Source organism: Leptodactylus fuscus, chromosome 8 (genome assembly GCF_031893055.1).
Source record: "Leptodactylus fuscus isolate aLepFus1 chromosome 8, aLepFus1.hap2, whole genome shotgun sequence".
In the NCBI taxonomy this organism is placed as follows: domain Eukaryota; kingdom Metazoa; phylum Chordata; class Amphibia; order Anura; family Leptodactylidae; genus Leptodactylus; species Leptodactylus fuscus.
Genome location: NC_134272.1, coordinates 7,183,330 through 7,205,342, shown reverse-complemented (window position 1 = coordinate 7,205,342; position 22,013 = coordinate 7,183,330). Strand labels below are relative to the sequence as shown.

General features: G+C 42.8%; 1 protein-coding gene across 1 annotated transcript in view; it reads left to right on the top strand.

Annotated features, from left to right (window-relative positions):
• MAD1L1 (mitotic arrest deficient 1 like 1) overlaps positions 1-17,582 on the top strand; it is a 428,393-nt gene extending 410,811 nt beyond the window's left edge. The window contains exon 18 of the mRNA XM_075284203.1: positions 17,342-17,582. Coding sequence (XP_075140304.1) covers positions 17,342-17,500 — 159 coding nt within the window. The 3' untranslated portion in view covers positions 17,501-17,582. The remainder of the gene's footprint in view (positions 1-17,341) is intronic.
• The last annotated feature ends 4,431 nt before the right edge of the window (positions 17,583-22,013 follow it).

The window sequence follows — 22,013 nt, the reverse complement described above, 5'->3', positions numbered from 1 at the left end:
GATGTCTTAATAACCTGTCTGGAGACACCTATTTAATGATCGAGGTGAATCCTAATTAGATGTCTGTACCCAACGTCGTAAATACTTGCTTTACAATTGTCAGTGATGCAACTTTTTGACTTTGTTTGGAAAGGAAAAAATAGAAACAGGTGAAGACGGGAAGAATATTGTGATGTATTCCGGAGAAAGGGACTTTGTTTGCCAGGCTGACAGCTGTTACCCGACGTGCACATGGGGCCTACTGGCAAAATGCTTCAATTTGTTTGATATCTGGGTGTTTCCTCCTGTGTTTTGATAATTGTGGAGATGTCGTCTGCATAAATCGTCTCTCTCCCGTACCTCAGGCAAGAATTCAATGCTCCAAGAAGGCAGACATTCAGTTGGGAGACACGACATGAAGGAAGAAAAGATGTCAAAATAACATGCTCTAAAAGGACTTACTTTCTTCTAGTCTTGTCAAAAGTCTGACATGTAGTGAACGTAACGGGGGAAAAAAAAGTGTGGCTCATTCTCTCGAAAAAAGGAGAATTTTTTTATTTTCAAAATTTTGCTTTTGTCATATACTCAAGGAAGACGGCATGCATTGCTTACAGAGCTCTTAGTCCAAAATACCTACGATATTTTGTATAATATACATGGAAAGGGAATCTAATTTTTTGGAATTTTTTGAAAAATGTGATATTTTAAAGGGGTTTGTCGGTGATTAAACTTTAGATTTAGCAGACTATAGCCATTTATTTCAGTTGTAATTGTTATTTTGGGGGAAAAGCTCCAGTCCGTACATATTGCTGGTACATACTTGTCACGATCCTTGGAGTTGTTTTGATTCCCTCTCAAAATGTATACCTAATGTGTCCATTACTGATTCTTATTAACTGCCATGCACAATAGCAGGAATCACTATGCTCTGGTACAAGAGGGAATAACCTACTGAGCATGTGTGACCACCAATGTTGGACATTCTTAGAGGGACTCAAAGGAACATCCAGGCTCGCCATTACAAGTAGCTACAACAGTATCTCGACACAGAAACCTCAGCTTCTGAACAGTATTAGTAGTAATCTTCAGTTTAATTAAATTCTAAAGATATATCAGTAATATTAGATCTGTGGGGTTTTGACACCCGCCACCCTCATCAAAAGAATGTAGCAGGAAGGAGACAGCTCCGTTCTCTATGTAGTGGTTGAACAGAGTCAATGCAGCTTAGGTCCAATTCAAATGTATGGCAGCTGATCTGGCCACTACAAAGATAACAGCGCTGTCTGCTGCCTACGCCATTCTCTGCATATCCTCTGCTGAGAACAACTGATTGCTAGGGGTGTCGGGTGTTGGAATCCCATCATATTTTTTACCGTGGCAAGTTAGGGAGTTAGTTTTAGAACACACCAAAACCCAAGACGCAACCTATAACTATGTAGCATGTGTTTGTCTAGATTAGTGTTTCCCAACCTTTTGAGCATCCATAGAAAAACAAATGTCCTAAGGACACAGCATGCATTCATTTTATCAGCCAGTGTGTCGTGGCCCCCTTGGCTGGTTTCCAAGGCACTCCTGGGTGTTGCGCCATCTTTTATTGGGAATCGGTAGTCTCTATGATCATTTGGTGTATTGGTCACCAAACAGTGGCTCTCTAGCTATGGGAATAGCAAACACTCCCAGGATGCCGTGCCAGGTACAGATGTCAGTTGTAGTTTTCCAATAGCAAGAGACCACCAAGGGAATGGGATTGAATCAAGAGTTGTCGTCTGAAATTAGAACTATGGTCTTTCCACTTACCCATAAAAAGTATTTCTTGCCTATGTGATATGTTAGAAAGGTTCATGGTGGTCCGAGAGCTTCAAACTCCTGAAGTTCTGAGAATTAGAGATACCCGGTCACTATTTTTGTAGCTGTAGTGTGCGGTTAGTTCCCGGTAACTTGATGGGTCCTGGGGTTGATGGTCGATAGAGGCTAGGCCTTCCTTCGTATGGATTATGGTGGCTTTCCCTTAGTAATACATCCAGACTGTCGAGTAGGACGAGTTGTGTCTCCACTCATGTCCGCTGTAGAATCTGCATCTCTTCCACCAGTCTAGACGAGTGACATGAAATGATCCACCAGCCTTTTACCCATTCTCGATGGATCTTTTTTTTTTCACCTTATCCGTTGCGATTTGTCTCTAATATGGAAGATTCTCCTAATGAAACTTTTTTATTTTTGTTTTCAAACTTTTCTTCAACTTTGAAACATTTGGCGTAAATAGCATTAATCCTCGTACTGTCGCCAGGGGCCTTCACATCACAAATATTATAAAAACCATTAGCGCTCGGAATAATATAGCAAAATGAAGCTTCAAGACACATCTTAATCCCTACTATCTTTAATGAGCCCAGCAAGTGTAATTGTAATTGTTTGTTTTCTTAAACACATAGCAGCGATGGCTTTCCTTTCGTTGGGTTTGCAGGCAAAAATTGGAAGAATTAACTGCGGTATTTGCAACTTGAGTTATTTCCCTGGGACTTGAAAAACCTTCTTAATTGTTCTTTTTTTTTTCTTCGAGATTTTTGGAGTTTGTGGCCTTGCCTCGCAGCCTTCACCTTCCTGAAATGTAAAGCAATTGAGGAAGGAAGACTTTATAAGTGAGATGAATGAGATTTGCGGGCTTAGTGGAAAGGGTGTGCGGCGGAATAATTTGACTCGGGCTGATCTTGACCTGGAACGTCTTTCATGACATTTTAATTCATTAAATCCGTTTTTTATTGTAAACACGCAGTGCACGGAAACACGTTTCGGCACGGATAAAATAGAAAGACATAATTAATCACAAGCCGGTGTCTGTACAGTTGTAAAGTAACAATCGTTCTCGCCCAGTTTTGCCTCACAGGATTTTTTTTTTTTTTATCATTTTTTCATTCCCAAAGCTTGCGGTCCACCCACCAGCTTCCCACGCTCTTACATACGTCTATGTTCTCTCCCTCTCAACATTAGGAATCCAGCACACTAGAATCTGAGTTAGAAGGGAGAATGTTATCTCTAAAATGAATATGAGCCGTATCCTCTGGCCTGCAGCTAGACTACGCTCTCGGAGTGATGCAAATGAGGCTAGTGTGACCCAAATGCTCTAGTTATTGGGAACAGGGGCGGGCCTATGCACAAAGACTATAATGGTCACTCAATGTTCAACTAAATTTGCATAGACCAATAGTACAAGGTAATATAAGAAACTTTGTAACATATCTTATCAAAGGAAAATACCCCTCCACTGTGAAGATCTGGCTGTTACCTCCCACTCCCTACTAAACTCTTCATTCACCCTGAAATCTTTGCTGAATCCATCTTGGTCTCCAAAGATGGACTGTTAGTTAACTAAACTATCAGATTACATGCTGCCCATAGAAGATGAGAAGAGGTGGTGCCGAGAGAGAGAGCTGCTGCAGCTAGTAGTATGTATTATAGCTGTATGCACCCCGAGATGATCAGTACTTCTCTATATATCTTTTCCATGATTTTACTTGATTCTGAGGCCCAGTTCACATCTGTGTTCAGGTTTCTGTTCAAGGAGTCTACTGGGGCCCCCCGAAACCTATATGCATAAAAAGCAGTTACCTAAGGAAAGCTGCGGACCTCATAGATTATGTTGGGGTCCTTGTAGTTTCCGCTCGGTTTTCACACACAACATGCGGAGAGAAAAGTGCTACTTGTGAACTGGGCCTAAGACTTCGTAAGCAGAATTCTTGTTTTCCCCATTTGCTATCTATGGGAGCCACCATCGCACCTAGACTCACTACACACATGGCTAGGAACATGTGAGAAAGCCTACCGAGGGGTTATTGGTAGAGAATCCAAATATTACAGGTCAAGTAGTGGGCAGATCTAGTTTTACTCCCCATGTACATATGTATTTCCACAATTTCATCTTTAATATCAAACCCAGAACACACACAGAAACTTTTTTTTTTAAAGGACTCAAACTCTTTGCTTCCTTCAATAGATGCCCTTCCATTGATTTTGTTGCAGTTGGATTTTTTTTTCTCTAGCCCTCGCCGTTTCAGAGCAATCGGTGCTAGTTTCCGTAGGAGGGCGGTGTCAGGTAGAAGTAGACAGACAAGGACTGCCTACCTAAGCGAAAGTAACCACCTGTGCAAAAAATAGCAGAAATTATTGCTCAGGAATGGTGGGGGCTAGAGAAAAAATTCCAACTGCATCGCAGACAGTAGATCGAACCCTGTTAATGAATGCAATGAGCTGGAGATATTAGAGGTGGTGAAAAGTTCCCTTTAAACCCGAAAGCAACGCAGTGAACATGTAAACATACCCATAAAGGTGCCTACTTGTCCCTTTGTGACCAAGTTTGCCAATACTTGGGAGGCATGCGGCTTTTCTTATCGGCTGTTGCTATTACATCCCGTATATTCAGCAGATAGGTCTATAGTCCCAGAGGTGGGACCCTGATCTATCAGATATTCCAGCCATTTCCTCCTGATATGTTATGAATGTATTTAGCTGAAGTGCCCATTTACAGAATTGCCTGTCGAGGATTTCAGAACCTCGGACAGCTCTAAACTGGAACTGTAGTGCAAATTCTCCTTGTGAGAGGCTGGCACGTCAACGAAGATGAAGTATGGGCTCTTATACAAGACTCATTCGGGGATACTTATCTAACCGTTACAGGCTGAGATATTGGTTGTGATCAAACTACTACCATCCCGATAGTACGAAACAGAAAGACGCGGATCTGTGACACCGCACACTGGAGACAAAGGAAATGCAGGGGTTAAATAAGGGTTTTCTTAAACCCCGTATATCGCATCACATCGCCGCACATCAACCTGTTTCAGATTATTTGTATGCAATGTGAAAACACGAGAGAATTAGACAGAAGTAGATGATGTGACAGATTCTGGGGGTAACATCGAAGATACTGTGATTACTGGTGACTCCACATCAGGAAAAACTGCTTGTTTCCTCTGCAAAGTAATAAACCAGACATGAAAAGCTGTGTAAAGCTAGATCTGACAATATGGAGGGAACCACGGAGGCGTCTGCAGGATTATCAGCTCTGAGTTGTATCCTCTGGACAAACCCTATCTGTATATCCCATTGGGGAGGGGGGGGGGGTCCGCAAAAAGTGCACACACTATGAGTGAGGCTAGAGTCACACAAAAGTGGTGAAAAACATCTATTTTTCACAGCCGTTTTGTACCCAAGTGGCACCCGATTCCAGAGACACCCCCCCACACACACACAATGGATAGGACAGGAACTATATTTCGTTGCTGCATCAAAATAATGGTCACGTGAATAGTCCCATTCCCCGACACTGAAATTAATGTTGCGGCGTGGCGTCCGTCAATCACCATCGTGTGAAGGGCAATTTAGGGCTCACGTGCAGTTTGTCTTGGATGTGAGATCTTTTGATTTTTTTTTTTCCTTTTTCCATGTATTGGGTTAAGAGCAGAAATATTGTAAAAAGAAAAAAAACTAATCGAGCAAACAAATAAAAGAAATGTATCAAACCATTTACGATACACTATCCGTCTGTATTCGTTCATAAACAGTCAGATGATCAAGACATAATAAAAATTAAGCAAAACATTGGTCGACATTACAGAAATAAACCAATATAAATATGTATATGATATATAAATATGGGAGGGGGAAAATGTAGTAAAAGAATAATGCAGATTAATAACCATCAATATGCCAAGACAAATGATTAATACATAAAAATGCTGCGCAAAGCAAAACCTACACGGCGTGAAACCAATCAATAGTCATAAAACACCAGCCCAGCCCTGACAGCTCTGCCTCGGCTTTCCATCACGGGCTCCGCAGGGCCAGAATTTGGAGAGAAAACTAAGACAAAGGCCACCGCAAATTTTCCTACACATTCCTTCGTGTCAAGGACCCCAAATTTGACTACGAATAAATTGACAATTGGTTGCTGCCATTCCTCTTGTCAAGTGGGTTGTGCCCTTTTTATTGGACAGTGCCCAACTAGTCACACCCACATGTCAATTTATTTGTAACAGGAATAACCTGGGAGTGGCACAGCACAGATACACTGTATGTTTACGGATGGATTGCAACGTAACAACATGTAACAAGTAACTTGACTTTTTCAGAAACTTATCGGTTCCTTTAGTCTTTGCTTCTGCGCTTCTTAATTCTGAAAAAAAATCTTCTACTTGGTCCTTCATCTTGTTTCACAGGATTTGTTCAAAGAGACTCAACCCAAATTAATTTTCATTTCCAGACACTTTTTTTTTTTTTTTTTGAAGGTGCGTAGTTTTTGTTCTCTCCACCAGTGGAAGATGATGCTTGTTCCATTTGCCAGTCCACCATTATTGTTACTGTCACATCTTCTCATTGAAGCACCATGGGTGTCACTGGCACTTTACAGCTCGGAGCTACCAGCTCTGTACAAAGACTAAATAATGAAGAGTAACAATGGGAGACCAATTAAGTCCTTTGCAGATTGTAATGCCGGAGTCTTACAGAAAAGGAACGTTGGTGTCGTAGTTCAGTGTTCTCTACTTAGATCTTAGAAGTCTCTTGTTCTGGTGTCAGCGTTGACTTGTAAGGAAAAAAAAAAAAAATCTGAAAGCGACACTAAGTAACATTTCTGTATTGTGTTCTTCCTTTTGTGGTCTCTTGGTTGCAATGACATTCCACTTCCCCTTTAAAGAGAGCGGTCCTCTATATCCTATACACATATGTACTTAGATTTTCCCTTAACTGTTTCGTCTTCCTTAGGCTTAATCTTCGTCTTATTTCATCTTTCTTAGGTTTAATCTTCTTTAATCTTTGGCTGTGGTCTACATTGTACACATCGTTCTTGTTTGTTATGAGGATCATAGTGGTCCAGGTCACCTTATAGGAAAAAAATGCACAAATGTATCCCAGACGTGGAATCTTATGTAGGTATTTCCAGCTTAATCCAGAGTCCATTTTCGATAGGAGCTTCTAGGACCTTGCTCAAGCACATACATTAAAGGAAAACCAAAGACTGAAAATGCACAAAAGAATCTCCCAGCACTTCTTCCCTTCATCTTATCATTTCCTTTGATCCTATTTGTATTCAATTACAAATAAAACAGAGAAATATAGAACAGAATCTTCTGTGTGTATCCGAGGAGCTCAGCCATAGCACCCCCCTCCTTCTCAACACTTTGAGTCTGATTATAAGACAACTGGCTGGAGCAGGACAAATGATTGTTAAGCCCATCCAATCATCACGGCTAAGCTTAGTCACGAACATTCACTCAACTCATATTCATGTCGTCCAACATTACGGAGCCATTTTGGTTGGGTAGGGGCTGCCCAGCAATGTCAGTGGATAAAACCACCTTCATGTTTTACAGTACTTGTCCGAGTTGGGCCATGTTTCTACTAGATTATCACCTTTAGCTCTCGATATCCTTTAATAGTCGCTGCTCTACTGATTACGATTCAGTTGTTATTTTTTTCTCTAGCCCCCACCATTGATGAGCAAAATGTACAGCTAATTTCAGCACCCAATATACTACTTGGGCTCTCAACGGTCAGGTAGGTGTTCCTGGGCTCGAGCAGATAATCTGGTACTCGATTTAGGTTCTGTAATGTCAGAAGGGAGAAGAGAGCTCCAATCAGAGACAGCCGGTGTCCTAGCTCAGAGTCGCACCCCATATCTGCTCCTGTCTGACACCGCCCTCCTAATTGCAACCTAATTATCATGTAACGTACGAAAGAGAACAGCATTACGAACAGTGGGGGGTTAGAGCGGGGTGGAGCGGAGCCTATTAAAGGTATAAAGAGGTGGAGTAGGTAAAAGAACCTCTTTGAATTCTTGTATTATCACTCATTGCAATTTTCGGAGAAGAACAAAACTTTGCTCCGCCATAACCTGAAGATCCCTACTATAATATTCTACATGTTGTTGTAGAGACCATGTCATCCCCCATTGGACTAATTAACCAACCTCACCTTTAAGCCATTTGAGGTTCTTCTTGAAGACTTACGTATTCTCAGCACACAATCGGCTCCTAAAGCCTGGCATTCACCCAAGACAGAAATCTCAACACGTAAATGCAGGTATAATTTCCATCCAACAGCATCTTTGTCCTTTAATAATCAAATCGAGCTGCGTCTAGGTGGGACGAGGCGGCAGACTAAAACCTGATGATCTAATTTTTTTATTCAGAGTCAATTAAATTGGATTAAAGGCATTAAATAGACAATAAATTTTGTGATTGCCAGTTTAGCGCTCTCTAACTGAGAGGAATCATCTTTCCTATGCCTATAATTTTGTTAAGCATGTCCCCTCCCTATAATTTGCATATTAAAGCGATTGACGGTGAGCAGGAGATATACGGGGAGGCCCGCGGTGATTGCAGTTACCGAGGCAGCGTTGCTTATTCATGCCAATCACATTTTTGCCCATGAGTGTGATTCTCTGTTTTCCCGTACGATTCCACCCCAACGTGGCAGTGACCACCCGGATAGTCCAGATTCATGTATCTAATGCTAGATTAAAGACATGTAACGTAGCCCAATATAAGGGAGCAAATTCTGTATGTAGCCATCAATAGCAAGGCAATGGACATTGTAATGGCTGCCATCATTGGTGGTCACTCTTGTAGGAGATCAAGATAACCGAGAAGTGGCAGAACATTGAACAGTATGGAAAGACTCTGCTCATCGGTGGGTGTTTTAGGAGTTGGACCCACAACAAGCAAACAGTAGTCTATCCTATGGATGTATTCCCGTAAAACCTCTTGAAGAGCTCCTTAAAGGGCAAAAACATATATGATCTCCTTATGTGAAGTTTTTCAGTATACCACTGTGTGTATATGATAAAAATCCCATGAAATGATGTCTAACACCCTTTTGGACATCATATGGATTAGACCCTCACTCTTGGCTATCCCTCTATGAGCAGTCATGGACCACCCTTCATATGAATGGCCACCAATGGTTCTGTATTTCCCCTGCATTGGAAATATGTGGCCTGCCATGGTTTGACCCAACAATGGTCCTCTGGTCTCCTCTGCAGCTACAATCTCATTAGAAGCAACCCCTCCAGCTATCAAGTCCTTATCGTAGAATGTAAATTGGTTTTTGGTGGCTTTTCCCACAACTATAACTTGTCAACCCATTTACTACTTGCCAAAAGCCATAAATACCTGACATGAGGGTCCCACATCAAACACCCCCACCTATCAGAAGAAAAATATCCTCTACTACTTGGTCGGCAAGCCGAGATGGTCGGCCATGGCAGAATATAGGAGTGGTGGTAATGGAGGGAAGTTATGGAAGAAGTCAAGTGCGCCATGTCATATCCCTTCATTATTCATAGTAAAGGTACGGTGCCCATGTATTATTTAACATAATCACATTAGAGAGAATGTTTTTCATGGCTTGGAACGGATATTTTTGGACGTCTAGAAATTTGGATTAATATGTTATGCTGAGCAAGCTGGATCCTCGGGGATGAATCACTCTACATGAATGACTTGACATATTGGCCATATAATAAATTCACAACTGGGCTGTTTTTATGGGATCTTCTCCCATTACAGCTAAAAAGTAAAGCAAATGAATCGCGGTGTCAGAAGAAGAAAGAAAAATATAAATCACTCAGTAGGGGCTTCAGCCGAAAACTGCTTTTCCAATATCGAATTGCTTCCAGTCCTGCTGTCCGATCCATGGGTATTTTCATATACAGTACTAGACAGGCAGCGAAGCCATGTTACGCATCATAAACTTGCCTTCATGTATGGACATCACCACTCCACAGTCTCACCTCTGTGATGTGAGCAAATAATATGTGCCCAAAACCAGGAGAACATGGGTAAGAGCTAGATACATGACTTATCAGAAAGATACGGGATCAGACCTAGACTATACTCACATGACCATGGCATCGTAGATAATGTCCATGGAACATGGATGTAACAGTTTCTGCCCATTGGACGCTTGTGTTTCTCAAGTCCCTCGTAGACTTGAGTGATCCATGAAAAATGGCCAGAAATGGGAGGTAGGTCCTGTTTTCTGACTGGCCGGACTTCAGAGTAGACCCTCATTGTTTTGAATACAGTCATGACAGAGATGGAATAAGGAAAGACCATAAACTTTTCTTTAGTCCTGTGGAATATCACAGAGAATGGATTACAACATGCTATGTAAAATAACCAACTCGGTAGGATTGATATGATGTAATAGATACAAGGTGTGTGATAGGTAAGATGTTGTAGATAAATATGATATATAAGGATCATAGATAGATAGATATGATGGATACAAAAGATTAGATACATATGATAAATTACATGGATACAATGGATATGGTAGATGGATGGATAGACTGTGAAACCAACTTGACAGTCCATTCTTGCACATCGCCAAACCAAGGTACTATAGATGACATTAATGCAGACCCAAAACTTTCCCCAACCCACTGTATATGACAACCTAATGTCTGATGGATACAATAGATAGATGGATATAATAGACACATATGATAAATAGGATATTAGAGAGAGAGACGATCTATAGATGCCATAAATAAGAAAGATCCGGTAGGTATTACACATAGAACCAACTAGACATCTCTACGGATGGCACATCACCAAACCGTGGTGATTGTTTTCTCACAGGTTGTATTTGAACACCTTGTCCAGTACAGATTTCACATAAATGCTGGCCCCCAACCTAATGTATATGAACATTTTAGCAAACCCCAATATTAATTGGGACCATTGTAAAAGAAGACTTCCTACCTGCCATCTCTGCACTGTGCATAGTACTGGTACATCCACAATCCAGTAGACCGCCCCACCATAAGAGAGTCCATGGACTCCAGTGACCTTGCCAAAGAATAATGGGAATCCCATTTTGGAAACCATGACCTAGATAACAGATGGATATCAACCTCTCCAGGCACTGAAGGCTCCACTTATGCCTTCTGGCTAAGGAAGGTAGAATAATAGGGTATATATTGCATTGAGCCTCCCCCCATGTACTTGTATGAGTACAGATCCATGGACCCGGTAAATGCAGTTTACGTTTCTAGAACACCTCAAGGTAAATAAATATTCACTATTACACGTGCAGCGCTCGCCTCTGGGTGTAATGCTCGCCTTAAGGTTTCTGAAAATTTTAATGATGTTCTGGATCTCACTGCTTAATAATAAATTGCCTTTTTTAGTCTTCCCTGGGGTGTGGTGCAGAGATGGAGTTTTATTTCACACTTGGGTGCCGGTGGATTAGTTTGTTCTATTGATTCTATAGATTGTAGCCTAAAGTGAAGCCTTCAGCTCAGGCTCAGGCGGCAGGAACTCCATAAAGATGACAGGAGATGTAATCTAGCCTTAGCAGTGGATGACGGGGTCAATGCAGGGTACAATGAAACATGTAAACAGGGCATGTGTCCATAAACAGGGGGCAGCACGTTGGCTTATTGGTTGGCTGGCTCTCTGGAACCCAGGATTTGTTCACGTCATTGTTTACGTATCTGTATGAGTGACTGATGGTAGCTTTTCCACCATGAGAAGAGTGGTGGCTCCTACGTTGAAGGGCAGACTTCCACCTGTCAGTCTTTAATGGCCCATCCGATACATATGCTTTGAAAGAATTTTTCCAAGACGGTGTTATTGATGAGTTATCCTTAGGATAGGCCATCAATATCAGATTTGCGGATTCCTAGGTGTTGGACCTCACCAGTCAGCTGTTTGTAGAGCTTGTGGCCCTTGCAACAGCTCCACTTGCTTTTCTCGGATCAGTGACATCACATCCTTTGGTCTTACGGCCATACTGCAGCTCTGTTTGGTTTTGTTTTCATTCTGTAAAAGGCTCCAGCGCTTGCCCAAATGCTGCAGTCTCTCAAACAGTTGATTGGCGGGATGCTTGGCCACCACCAATCTGATATTGATGACCAATATTCAAAGCCATTGCGAGATGCAGAGAGTTAGGCCTCGTGCACATAACGGTGTGTGCCGTTGTATTGGGGCTCTGATGCTATATTTGCATCCAATACTTCTAGAGCAGGTCCATTTCGGCGCCAATTATTTGGGATTGGAAAATGGCGGAACCTCCCATAGAAATGAATGAAGCACAGAAAGAAGTCGGATGCTATACTTGGTGTACATGAAGCCTTTGAGTTAGTGGATGTAGTGAAGGGTCCTCTTTAAAAGACTCTTCCACCATCATCTTCATCAACAAATTGTCCTCCTTCTTCTCTCTTTCCCGCTTTTAGCTTCTGCGTGGTCATTAACATATCCTGTAATTCTTAATGGCAGAACTTAAATCATCTACGTCACTGTGCGTTGTGCAGGTGGAGGCTCGCGTCTCTCCGCTAGAGTCCATGTAATTAGACCCATTATGATGGATGCTCTTAAGTAGTCATCGAGCACATTCCGCGTACGTCCTGGCGCTTGATTATAGCGTAACGCTTCGGTTTCTTGCTTTGATGAAAGGTGCCATTATATTTCACCTGCCTTTACAACACATACTTTACATTATGTAAATGCGCCTGCTCGCTCCTCATTATTTCCTGCTCACCTTTTCCTTCCACCTCCTCCCTCTCAGCGACTCGTTTCTCGTAGTCCCTGCACTTCAGCAGCTCGAGAATTGAGATTCTGACATTTAGAAAATCTCAAGCAAAAAAAAAAAAAAATAACACAAATAAATCAGTAAAAGAGGAAAATAATTTATATTTTTGTATTCGTCTTTGCTTTTTTCAGAGAGATCTTTGAATTCATTTTTCTAACTTATTTTTTAATCTATTTTGACCTTTTATTAAGCTCCTTTTTGCAGCCATGTTGATGTATTAGTTCACCGTTAATGGACACGCAATATTTTTCACTTCGCGAGATTCTGTGCCGAGTGTAAGCTTCTCTGGCAGACGGTGAATTTTTGCGATTGTAGAGTATATTAACTTGTGATTGAGAAGTAGAAATAGAGAAGTTATCAAAAGCGATACAGCGACCGAGCCAATTCCAACGCTTATGTTCCCACCTCGCAGCTGCAGGATTGCTTGCCATCAGCAACTGCTCTTCTCTTGCACCCATAGGACAGGTCTCCCTGAGGACCATCACATCGATGTACAGTACATTGCGGGGAATGAGGCATCCAATCGGTGGTGGTAAGAAGTAAGATGGACATCCTTGGTGGCCCATCCATTTTGCGGATTGTCCGCCTTACTCCTTTCTACTTTTCGTTGTATGTTAGGCTAAGTAGTAATGTTTCTTGCCACCATTGGCTTGAAGGAACATACCCTATGTTTCTAATCTACCTTTTCGATGGTGAAAGTTTTTTTTTATCCATATCAATATTACGACACCAATCAGATCATCATCCCGATACTTAGAGTTCCTCACATTTGTTGTGGATGTTCGTTCCATCAGTAAGCTAATGGGATCTGTTGGGCACCGTTGACTTCCATTGTGCAGCACAGCTGCCCGAGCTGAAGCCACTATATCAATGTGAATCATGGTCAGTTCATCTGGATGTTCCCCTGATCTGGTCACACAAGGATAGTTTACTTTGGCAGAAGTTCCCTACTGTTTCTTATAGTAGGGCTTCCTTTCACTCCCCATTGGCACGTGGTCTGTCTCACCTGACCATTTAAAGGGGTTTACCAGAGACTTATCCTTAGGATCGGTCATCCATATCAGGTTGGTGTGGGTCCAACAACTGCCATGTGACGACCGAGTACGATATTGCTGCTTTGGCAAGCTGATCTGTGGGGGTTCTGGTTGTAAGACCCCACCAGTCTAATGTTGACAACCTATCGAAGGATCAACATTTCAGTCTGAGAACCCTCTTTGGCTACATGCACGATTGTGTTCATGTATGTGTCCATGGGAAAGTGGCATGGATGGCACTTGGGGGATATCTATGTGCAGTCTGTGCCCTCCTCGGATCAGCGTATTAACAATAGTGTGGGCCACAATATGGACAAAAACAGGACTTGTCCTGAGTTCTACCCCTGGGCTCATAGGCGTTTGTGTATGTGGCCATTGAACGTGTGCTGTCCAACTAACACACTGACCATGCACACATTCATGTCCAAGGAGCAGTAGGCCGGGGGCCACACATTGTGGAAAAGCTATATTTCTTACAAATTGTGGTAGATCTTCCTGTTTATTTCCCATTCTTTGAGGCCATTTATGATGTGTCCACCACATGCAGCCTCAGCCTTAAAGGAGCAGTTTATGCCGGTCACATAATCGCCCGATGGGAGGGATCCAAAAATTTTTGCTTCCTGTGTTGCAAATGTCTCGTCCTCCGTTGCCCCAAGACGTGGGCTACTTAATACCATCCTCGTTGCCGACTCAGGCTTTCCGGAGAAGTCTTTATGTAGAAATCTATGCCTCTTCCTTCCCGCTGATTAAACACTTGCTTTTTTTTTTTTTTAGGTTCTGAAGTGATTAAAAATGTTAAAGCTTTGGAGAGATTCTGGTGTAATAACCCGTCATAAATAATTCAATAATTGTTCCTATAGTTGTCTGCAGCTGCTGTCTGCTGATGACTGCAGATTGCTTTACAGCACCGCCACAGCTAAAGGCAAAAAGGGAGCAATGTTGACGTAGAAAAAATAAAAAATTACAGGTTTGTGGGGGTGGGGCGCTTGGCAGTCATTGAAGACAAATTCTCACAACACCCAAGTTTTCTTTCTGGAAGTTTGTCCTTGGCGTCGAGCGCAGAGTAATTCTAGGACCTACCTGCTTAACTCCGCCATGTGATATAATTAAAGCACTTTCCGCACCGTGTAATTACTTAAGGTTATAATTTCTGATTTGCATTTGCTATCAAGCCATCTCTTTCCATTTCTCTCTCTTAAGCACAAATTTCGGCTCTTCATGTGAGATTTTCCATTAATGGAGACTTTAAAGTGAACCTTGGTAGTTATGATGGTAATGCCACCATTATACAGATCTATGGGTAAAAGTAAGACTACCCTGGCCCCTGTATGAAGATTGGGACCCCCACCAGGTTAGGTTTTTCAGGGCGTAGCTGGATAATCAAGCATAGGAATGTTCATTGTCAATTCCAACGTTGGGTTAACACATTGGGAATCCAGTGCGTAGAGTGTGCACCCCAGGGAGCATGCAACTAATCCAGGGATCAGATGAGGGCAATTTTATTTCTAATACCTATGGGGTACAGAAGGGGGGACCTCACTGTGAAGTAGCAGCAGGATCCCTTACTGTAAGGACACCACTCACACTGTGATACTGCCCCCCCCCCCCCCCCCGTGCTTATGGGAATTCTAGTTGCAGATTTGCTTGTATTTAAAGGTACATACAAAATTTTCCTGCAGCAAAAGGCCAAAGTTGGTGAGAGACCTGGGCAACCATGAGCTCTTGGGAGCCTTGAGTGGGCACCTTAAAAGTGGTAGATTATAATTGGGCCTTTTTTAGGAGTCGTATTATGAGGTAGTGCCAATAAGGGATTCTCCTTGTAAATGCCCCAAGAACATCTACCTAAAGGGCACTTGCTTCCTAAATTGACAAGAAAGAGGACAGTCTGATTAGCAGCCCCGCTCTTGCCCATGTGCTGTGTGTGGTATTGCAACTCATGGGAGGGAATGGGGATAAATGTCTGTACTTAACCCTTTGACCTCTACAGTCCTGTAATATTTCTATGCATCTTATCACCCATTAAAAAAGAAAACAACCCAGACCCTCTTGGACGCCATCTGCTTCCATGTTGCCTTGCTCTCTGGTACATAAATCCTTGTGGCCTTGCACCGTTTCTAGATGAAAGCAGCCATATGTTTTGAAGCTCATATTAAAAGGGTCCAAATGGGGGTCTCAATGTACCAAATGATACTCCCCTTCACCACTCCCTACGTTGAGCTCGTTCCATTGATGCCCTCAGTGGTCTTTATGTATTTGTGTCTCTCAACACACCCAGGGAATTCCTTAAGATGTCATACCCTTAGGATTGGACTTTGGGGTGAATATCACTGGAACCCCCAACAATTAGCAAACTAAAGGGGCAAAACTACAGAGCTAGGGCAGTATAAACAATGCAGGGGATCTGTGTTCTTGTGATTGCCTCGTTCTGATGCCTGGTTACCTTTATTGCTATTATTACACTATAGCCTTTTGTTCGGCGTTGGTGAGATTTTGATTGTTTCGCGCTATTCTACTCGGAATCATTGGAATTTCATGGGTCTCAGTGGTCAGACGGCCAAACGTCAATGGTCTACCGAATAATAAACAAAGCTATCAATGGTGTGACTTGAGAAAATGCCTTTAAGAAAATTGCCTGGTCGCCTTTAGAGCTATTTCTGTGGCTGAGATTCAGATTGTTTTTCTCTATTATACTCAGAATTATTGGAATTTCCGAGTTTTAGCAAGTATAGATGGTATGAGGCTCATTACTGCGGCAGGTTACATTCCTACAGTGTGGATGATCCTTTATTTTCCGGAGCATTCTCCGTTCTAGAGCTTTGTGTCTTCTCTTTGATCTTCATGAGATGCCATTTCTATGCTAATTGTCTTCCCCTCACAAAGCAGTTATGTTGCACGCTAGCATTTCTTTTGTCTCTGGTGTAAGATCATCTTGTATTGTCTTGTTGTATTCATCTATGACCTTGCGCAAAAAAAAAACAAAAGAAGCAAAAAAGTGTTTGGGATTGACTTTCCTCTCGCGGTATAGCGTAATACGTCAGGGTGACATTAATAGTAGGTTAGGAAGTTTCCAGCAGTTGTATGGCATCCCTCAAACTTATACACTTAGTTTTGTGTCCACTAAGACATTCTGAATGGTAGTGAATCTGATGAACAAGGTTTTTGGGTCATCATTGGTCAAGACAATGTCCCCTCTGACACACAGTGGCTTACACCCCACCTCCCATGAGAAACTCAACAGTCGGATCCTCTATTTCCCTTTCCCCTACATTTGTCTGGAGACCTCCGTCCACATTAGATGGCTGGCTGGTCCTCACGGGGTCGCCAAGTTTACTGGGCATCAATCTAAGGTGTTTGGTCATCTTAAAGTCGTCGTTCTCTTTTGTCGGAAACCTCTCGTTTCTGGGCTTATTCCAACTTGGGGTGACGTGATCGGGACCAGCCCACAAGTTGCTCTGACTCCTCATTTGTGTTCCCCATTACTATGGGGCTGGCAGATGAGATTGTTATAGTAGTCGAGTCCGTCCCCTCGTACAGGTAATAGAGTCAACACGAGTTAGGATGGAGGAGGCCACTGGGTAGCAAACGCTATGACATAATGACACCGCATTAGAAGACCCTTTTGGGTTTTACTCTGCTTTCTGTTTATGTAGGTGCATTATATATTGTTGCACGCCCATCCCTACTCACACGTTACATATAAAATAAATTATTTTAACCTTTCTCTCTTTTTTTCACAGTCGACAAGTCCCTCTGGTGGAAAGTTACAACTCTTGGAAACAAATTTCTCAAGGACCTTGAAGGACTTCATTGATCTTCACCTGCATCACCAGAACAGCATTCCCGCGTTCTTGAGTGCCGTCACGCTTGACCTCTTCAGCCGCCAAACTTTTGCCTAGAAGACATTGTCCAAAGTGTCCCTCACCCCTCTTACACTGGCTTTATCCTTCATGACGAATAAAGAGACACAACCTATGTAACCCACGTTCTACGCGTCACCGGTGCTCATGGGGTTTATACTACGACTGTTGGGTTGCCAGTAGCTGTTTTTTGATATCTTCTTTGTCTAATTTTCTACTTTGGTATCATGTATTGGTTTTTTTGCCGGGGGTTGGGATTTTTTTAATGGCCGTCTACCGATAATTGTGGGGATCTATTTACCCTTTTGGTTGGGAGAAGATAACTTTGGGCATGAGATGAGTCCATGTCCTTACCCCGGTATTGGATGGGTACTGACTCTCCTGGGTTGCTTCATTCCAGCGGGGTGTATCCATAACGTCAAAATTAGTTTCCTATTGAACCCCCCCTATTTTTATGGGTGCCATCTGAAGCGGGCCATAGACATTGAGAGTTTCAGTGGCTGATCCAGTCAGTTTTAATCTAGATAAAAGTAAAGCTGAAATGTAATTGATTTATTATACGGTATATTAAAAATGAAATGTCTGACACATTGTATATTACACTGACATTGACCGCGGAAGACTCTCCGCACTGGCTGGCATGGACTCTGTAAAGTCAAACGCCGCTCCCTTGGGTATGGAATAGACTTCATTTGACTGTAGCCTTTCGCAACATCAATAATTGAAAAGGTTACGGTGCGCCCATTCATTATGGCATTTGAGCTGTATCTTATGTTACCGAAGGCGCGTATACAACAGCTTGACTTCTTATCATGGTATTTCAGTGTCACGTCCAGAAAGTGACCTGCTGATAATGATGATTATTCACCTATCTATTCATCTCTGCAGACCTTTTACTGTAACATTTCTGACCATTATTGAGCTCTCGTGTCTGCTTTTAAAAGTGTATTCCAGCCTGAAACGTGAATCGCCTCTCCAGTAGACATATCGGTACAGTGTCGCCCCCAGATCACAAGAACCTGAGTCTCCCAGGATCAGGACTTCACCCAGGATTGAGTAGAAATAGAGAAGCGGTCGAATGTAGATCCTGGCAGTGATGGAAACACTTGCACTTCCAGTGCTCAGCAGTGTCCCGTCTTCGACTATTGGATTGCTCAGAGGAAACATCCTGAACTCACCAACCCAACCAGGATGAAACCATAAGACTGAGCTCCAGTGATGTCACCTCCATTGGTCACGTGGCCATGCCACAGCTCAGTCTCATTCAAATGAATGGTGTTGAGCTGTAATATAAAGCACACATACTATGTAATGTACACCGCTTTGTATAAGTAGGGAAGAGGTTGCAGCCATCATAGTCCTGGACAACCCCTTTTAAGAAGACCTTCCACCAATTTCAACACTCTGCATCCTTCAGTAGGAGCTCCTCCACGGATTCTGGTGTAAACCCATTAAGTTTCACCAACTCTACCATCTTTCGATAGCTGCTACTCTACTGGTTCTAGCACAATTGGAATTTTTTTTCCTAAGCACCCCACACACACCCTGCCTGAGCATTCAGTGCTGTCTGTTTCTACGATCAATAGGCTCTATACTGTCAGGTGGGCGGTCCTAGGCTGAAGCAGACTGTCAAGAACGCCCATCTGACAGTCTAATTGTGCTAAAACTAGCAGAATTGATTGTTCAGGAATGGTGGGGCTAGAGAAAAAAAAAAAAGATTCCAACTATGGCGGAATAAGTGGAGCGTTGGCTATTGAATACATTTCACTGTGACCCCTTCTGGAGGTGGTGGCGCCTAATCCTCCTCTATAGGTGTCACATTATGTCTCCATACAAGTCAGTGGTTTTGCACAGTCCTTAGGCTAAATCCCAGCTTGTAACACGTCCCCATTACATAAGAAATGCGTGGTGTGAATTAAGAGCGTGTTCCTCTCCGACTACATCACCATAGACCTGACTGTGTTAATCCACTTCTGATTGTTTTCCCCTCCTTCCAAAATTATACATAACTTTCCCCATCCTGCATTATAATTTCATGATTATGGAGAGAGAATGAGAAGATTAGCAGTCACTAGAATGGCGCAGAAATACGAGCAAGAGGGAGAAGGAAATTTACAATTAAGGGTTTATTTCTGCCGTCTGAAGCTTTAAATGTGTGATGTATCGCCCACCATTCGCCGTCCGGGGAGAACGGGCTGATCTGCAGTCAATAAGGATGACGATATGTGCCGGCCCCATCATTCATGGTTATTCACGGAGTGACGTCGGCCTCGCTCTACTTGTCAATCATCACAACACCCCGACTGATCGACTTCACTTCTTTACTACGCCGCAGCAAAGGATATATCGCAGTTGCGCCCTCACCTACTCCGCTTATACGGTTATATCGATACATGATGTAAAGGTCTTACTCTTCTTAGCAGTGACTGTATGTATTAGTTATCGACTCCCTTATGGCCCTCAGCCATGTCATGTGACCAACACTATGACTCCTCAATGGACACAGTGCACCAATCTTGTGTCCTGGCTGGTACAAGCTATTCCTGAAGTATTAAAGGCTTCTCTATTCTTAGGATAGACTATGAAGATTAGATCTGCCCAGCTCCAAGACCCAGGACCTTGCAGATCAGCTGGACCTAGGCATCTCTACTCTTGGTAATGTAACCCCAAAACTCTAGCACGGCCCCACTGAAGTCTATTGAACAGGTCCTGCTGTATTAAAGCGGAATAAATTGATAACCCCTTTAAGAGACTTCTGCCTCTTAATTAATTCAGGTCTGATCCTCTCGAACAGAAATTAAATCTAGGCCAGTTTTCTGATGTAAGTTATAGGAAATTTCTTGTGCTGACGCCTCCTACCTTGGTCTGCATCCTACACAGAAAGAACCATGTGGCACGAGAAAGGGCCAAAGCTCCACCACAAGTACACCCATCTAAGTCAGAAAGCTGGCAAGTGTGGGGCAGAAAATTCCTTCCAGTGTGGACAGGCAGTCTGTTTCATGGCTTCTTGTCCAGGCATAAGACATCGGGTCATTTGGAGAGTCCTATGGATGGTCACATGACCCAGCAGAGGAACAGAAGGGAGTAGATAACGGAAATACAGTAAGGTTATCTTCGTTATAAATTATATCATGTACCTTTCTATTGGGTTATCTGGTTTCTAAGATTGATAGGATGTCAGTATTCGATCTGCGGGGGTCCCCGGTACCCCTTAGATTTCAGTGAGACAGCAATGCAGTGCCTACTGGCTCAGTGCTATAGTTTGTACGGCAAGTGAGCAGCCTGGCTCTTCTGCAATGTCTCAGTACTGGCGATCTGCATAAAGACCATCCGTCTTCGAAACCAGATCACCCCTTTAAGTAATGGCATTACAATGAAGCTCCCCCTGTCTAGCACTTACAGAATCAAGTATAGGGTGTCTTGGATAACTTGCTTACAATCAGAAACCAATGAGCTGTAGGTGGCGCTATCCTGTAGGTATGATGGCCTCTAATGAATTGTAGGTCAAGAACAAAGCAACCTCTGGATAAAACGCGACCGGAATCCCAATACAACACGTCAACTTAATGTGTCTAAACATGGGGGTAGGGATTTATTAAGACCGCCGTTTCATATACTAGTTTTAGATCATACATTAGAGATTGAGGCCCCGCCCCCTCTTATCACAAGAAGCTACAAATATTGAAAAAATGTTGCAAACCTTAAGTTTCAACTTCTTTGCAACCAAATAAATTTGCCCCAGTTTTTCAGAATGTTACTTTGTATCCACCACTAGGGGGCAATTTTTGAACCCAGCTGTATATGGGTATGATGCCCTAATATTCGCAGCAGGATCCGGAGTGTATGGCATTCACATTATAACAGCCACATTGTCCTAAGTGTCCAATAAGTCTAAGGGTCTCAGCATTTTGGTTCTGAGCCTAAAGTTCAGCCTGATCTGTAGCTGTTTTGCTGCTTTCGTTCCCCTTCCCTCCTCCCCCGCCCACCCACCGTCATGTAATAAAACACAGGATTAGGATGACCATTTGGCAGATCATTAGCTAATTGCCAACTTACTGTAACAGGTTCAGCTATAAGGAATCTTACTGAGCGCACAAGATGACGCCGCATCGCCCGCTTTACCAAGGTAGTAGGTTTTCTTTTCTTCCCTCTGATGGTTTTAGCAAAAATGCTCTAATCCCATTGCAGCGTGACGTTCCCATTCTTACCATGTGTAAAAAATTCACTGCAGGCATCGGCTAATCACAACGGCAATGATCTGAGATCCCTGTGCATTTTTTAATAGGATTAGTCAGTTCTGTAAGACCCACATCCATGTTCCTAATAAGAGATGAAGCCACTCGGAGAGTTTTTGTAGAAGGTGTGAAGGAAGATTAAAGGGACACCACAGTCCCGTCTCTAGAACTAGGCCCTTGACATGTAAGGGGTCAAGATGTGAGCGTTTCCTGACTGTACTGACTTGGCGCATACTAGAGAAGAAGCCGGGCAGAGGAGTGCTGTCTTTGCGGTGCCTGCCCATGACGTTACCATCTTATAATGTATGGAAACATTG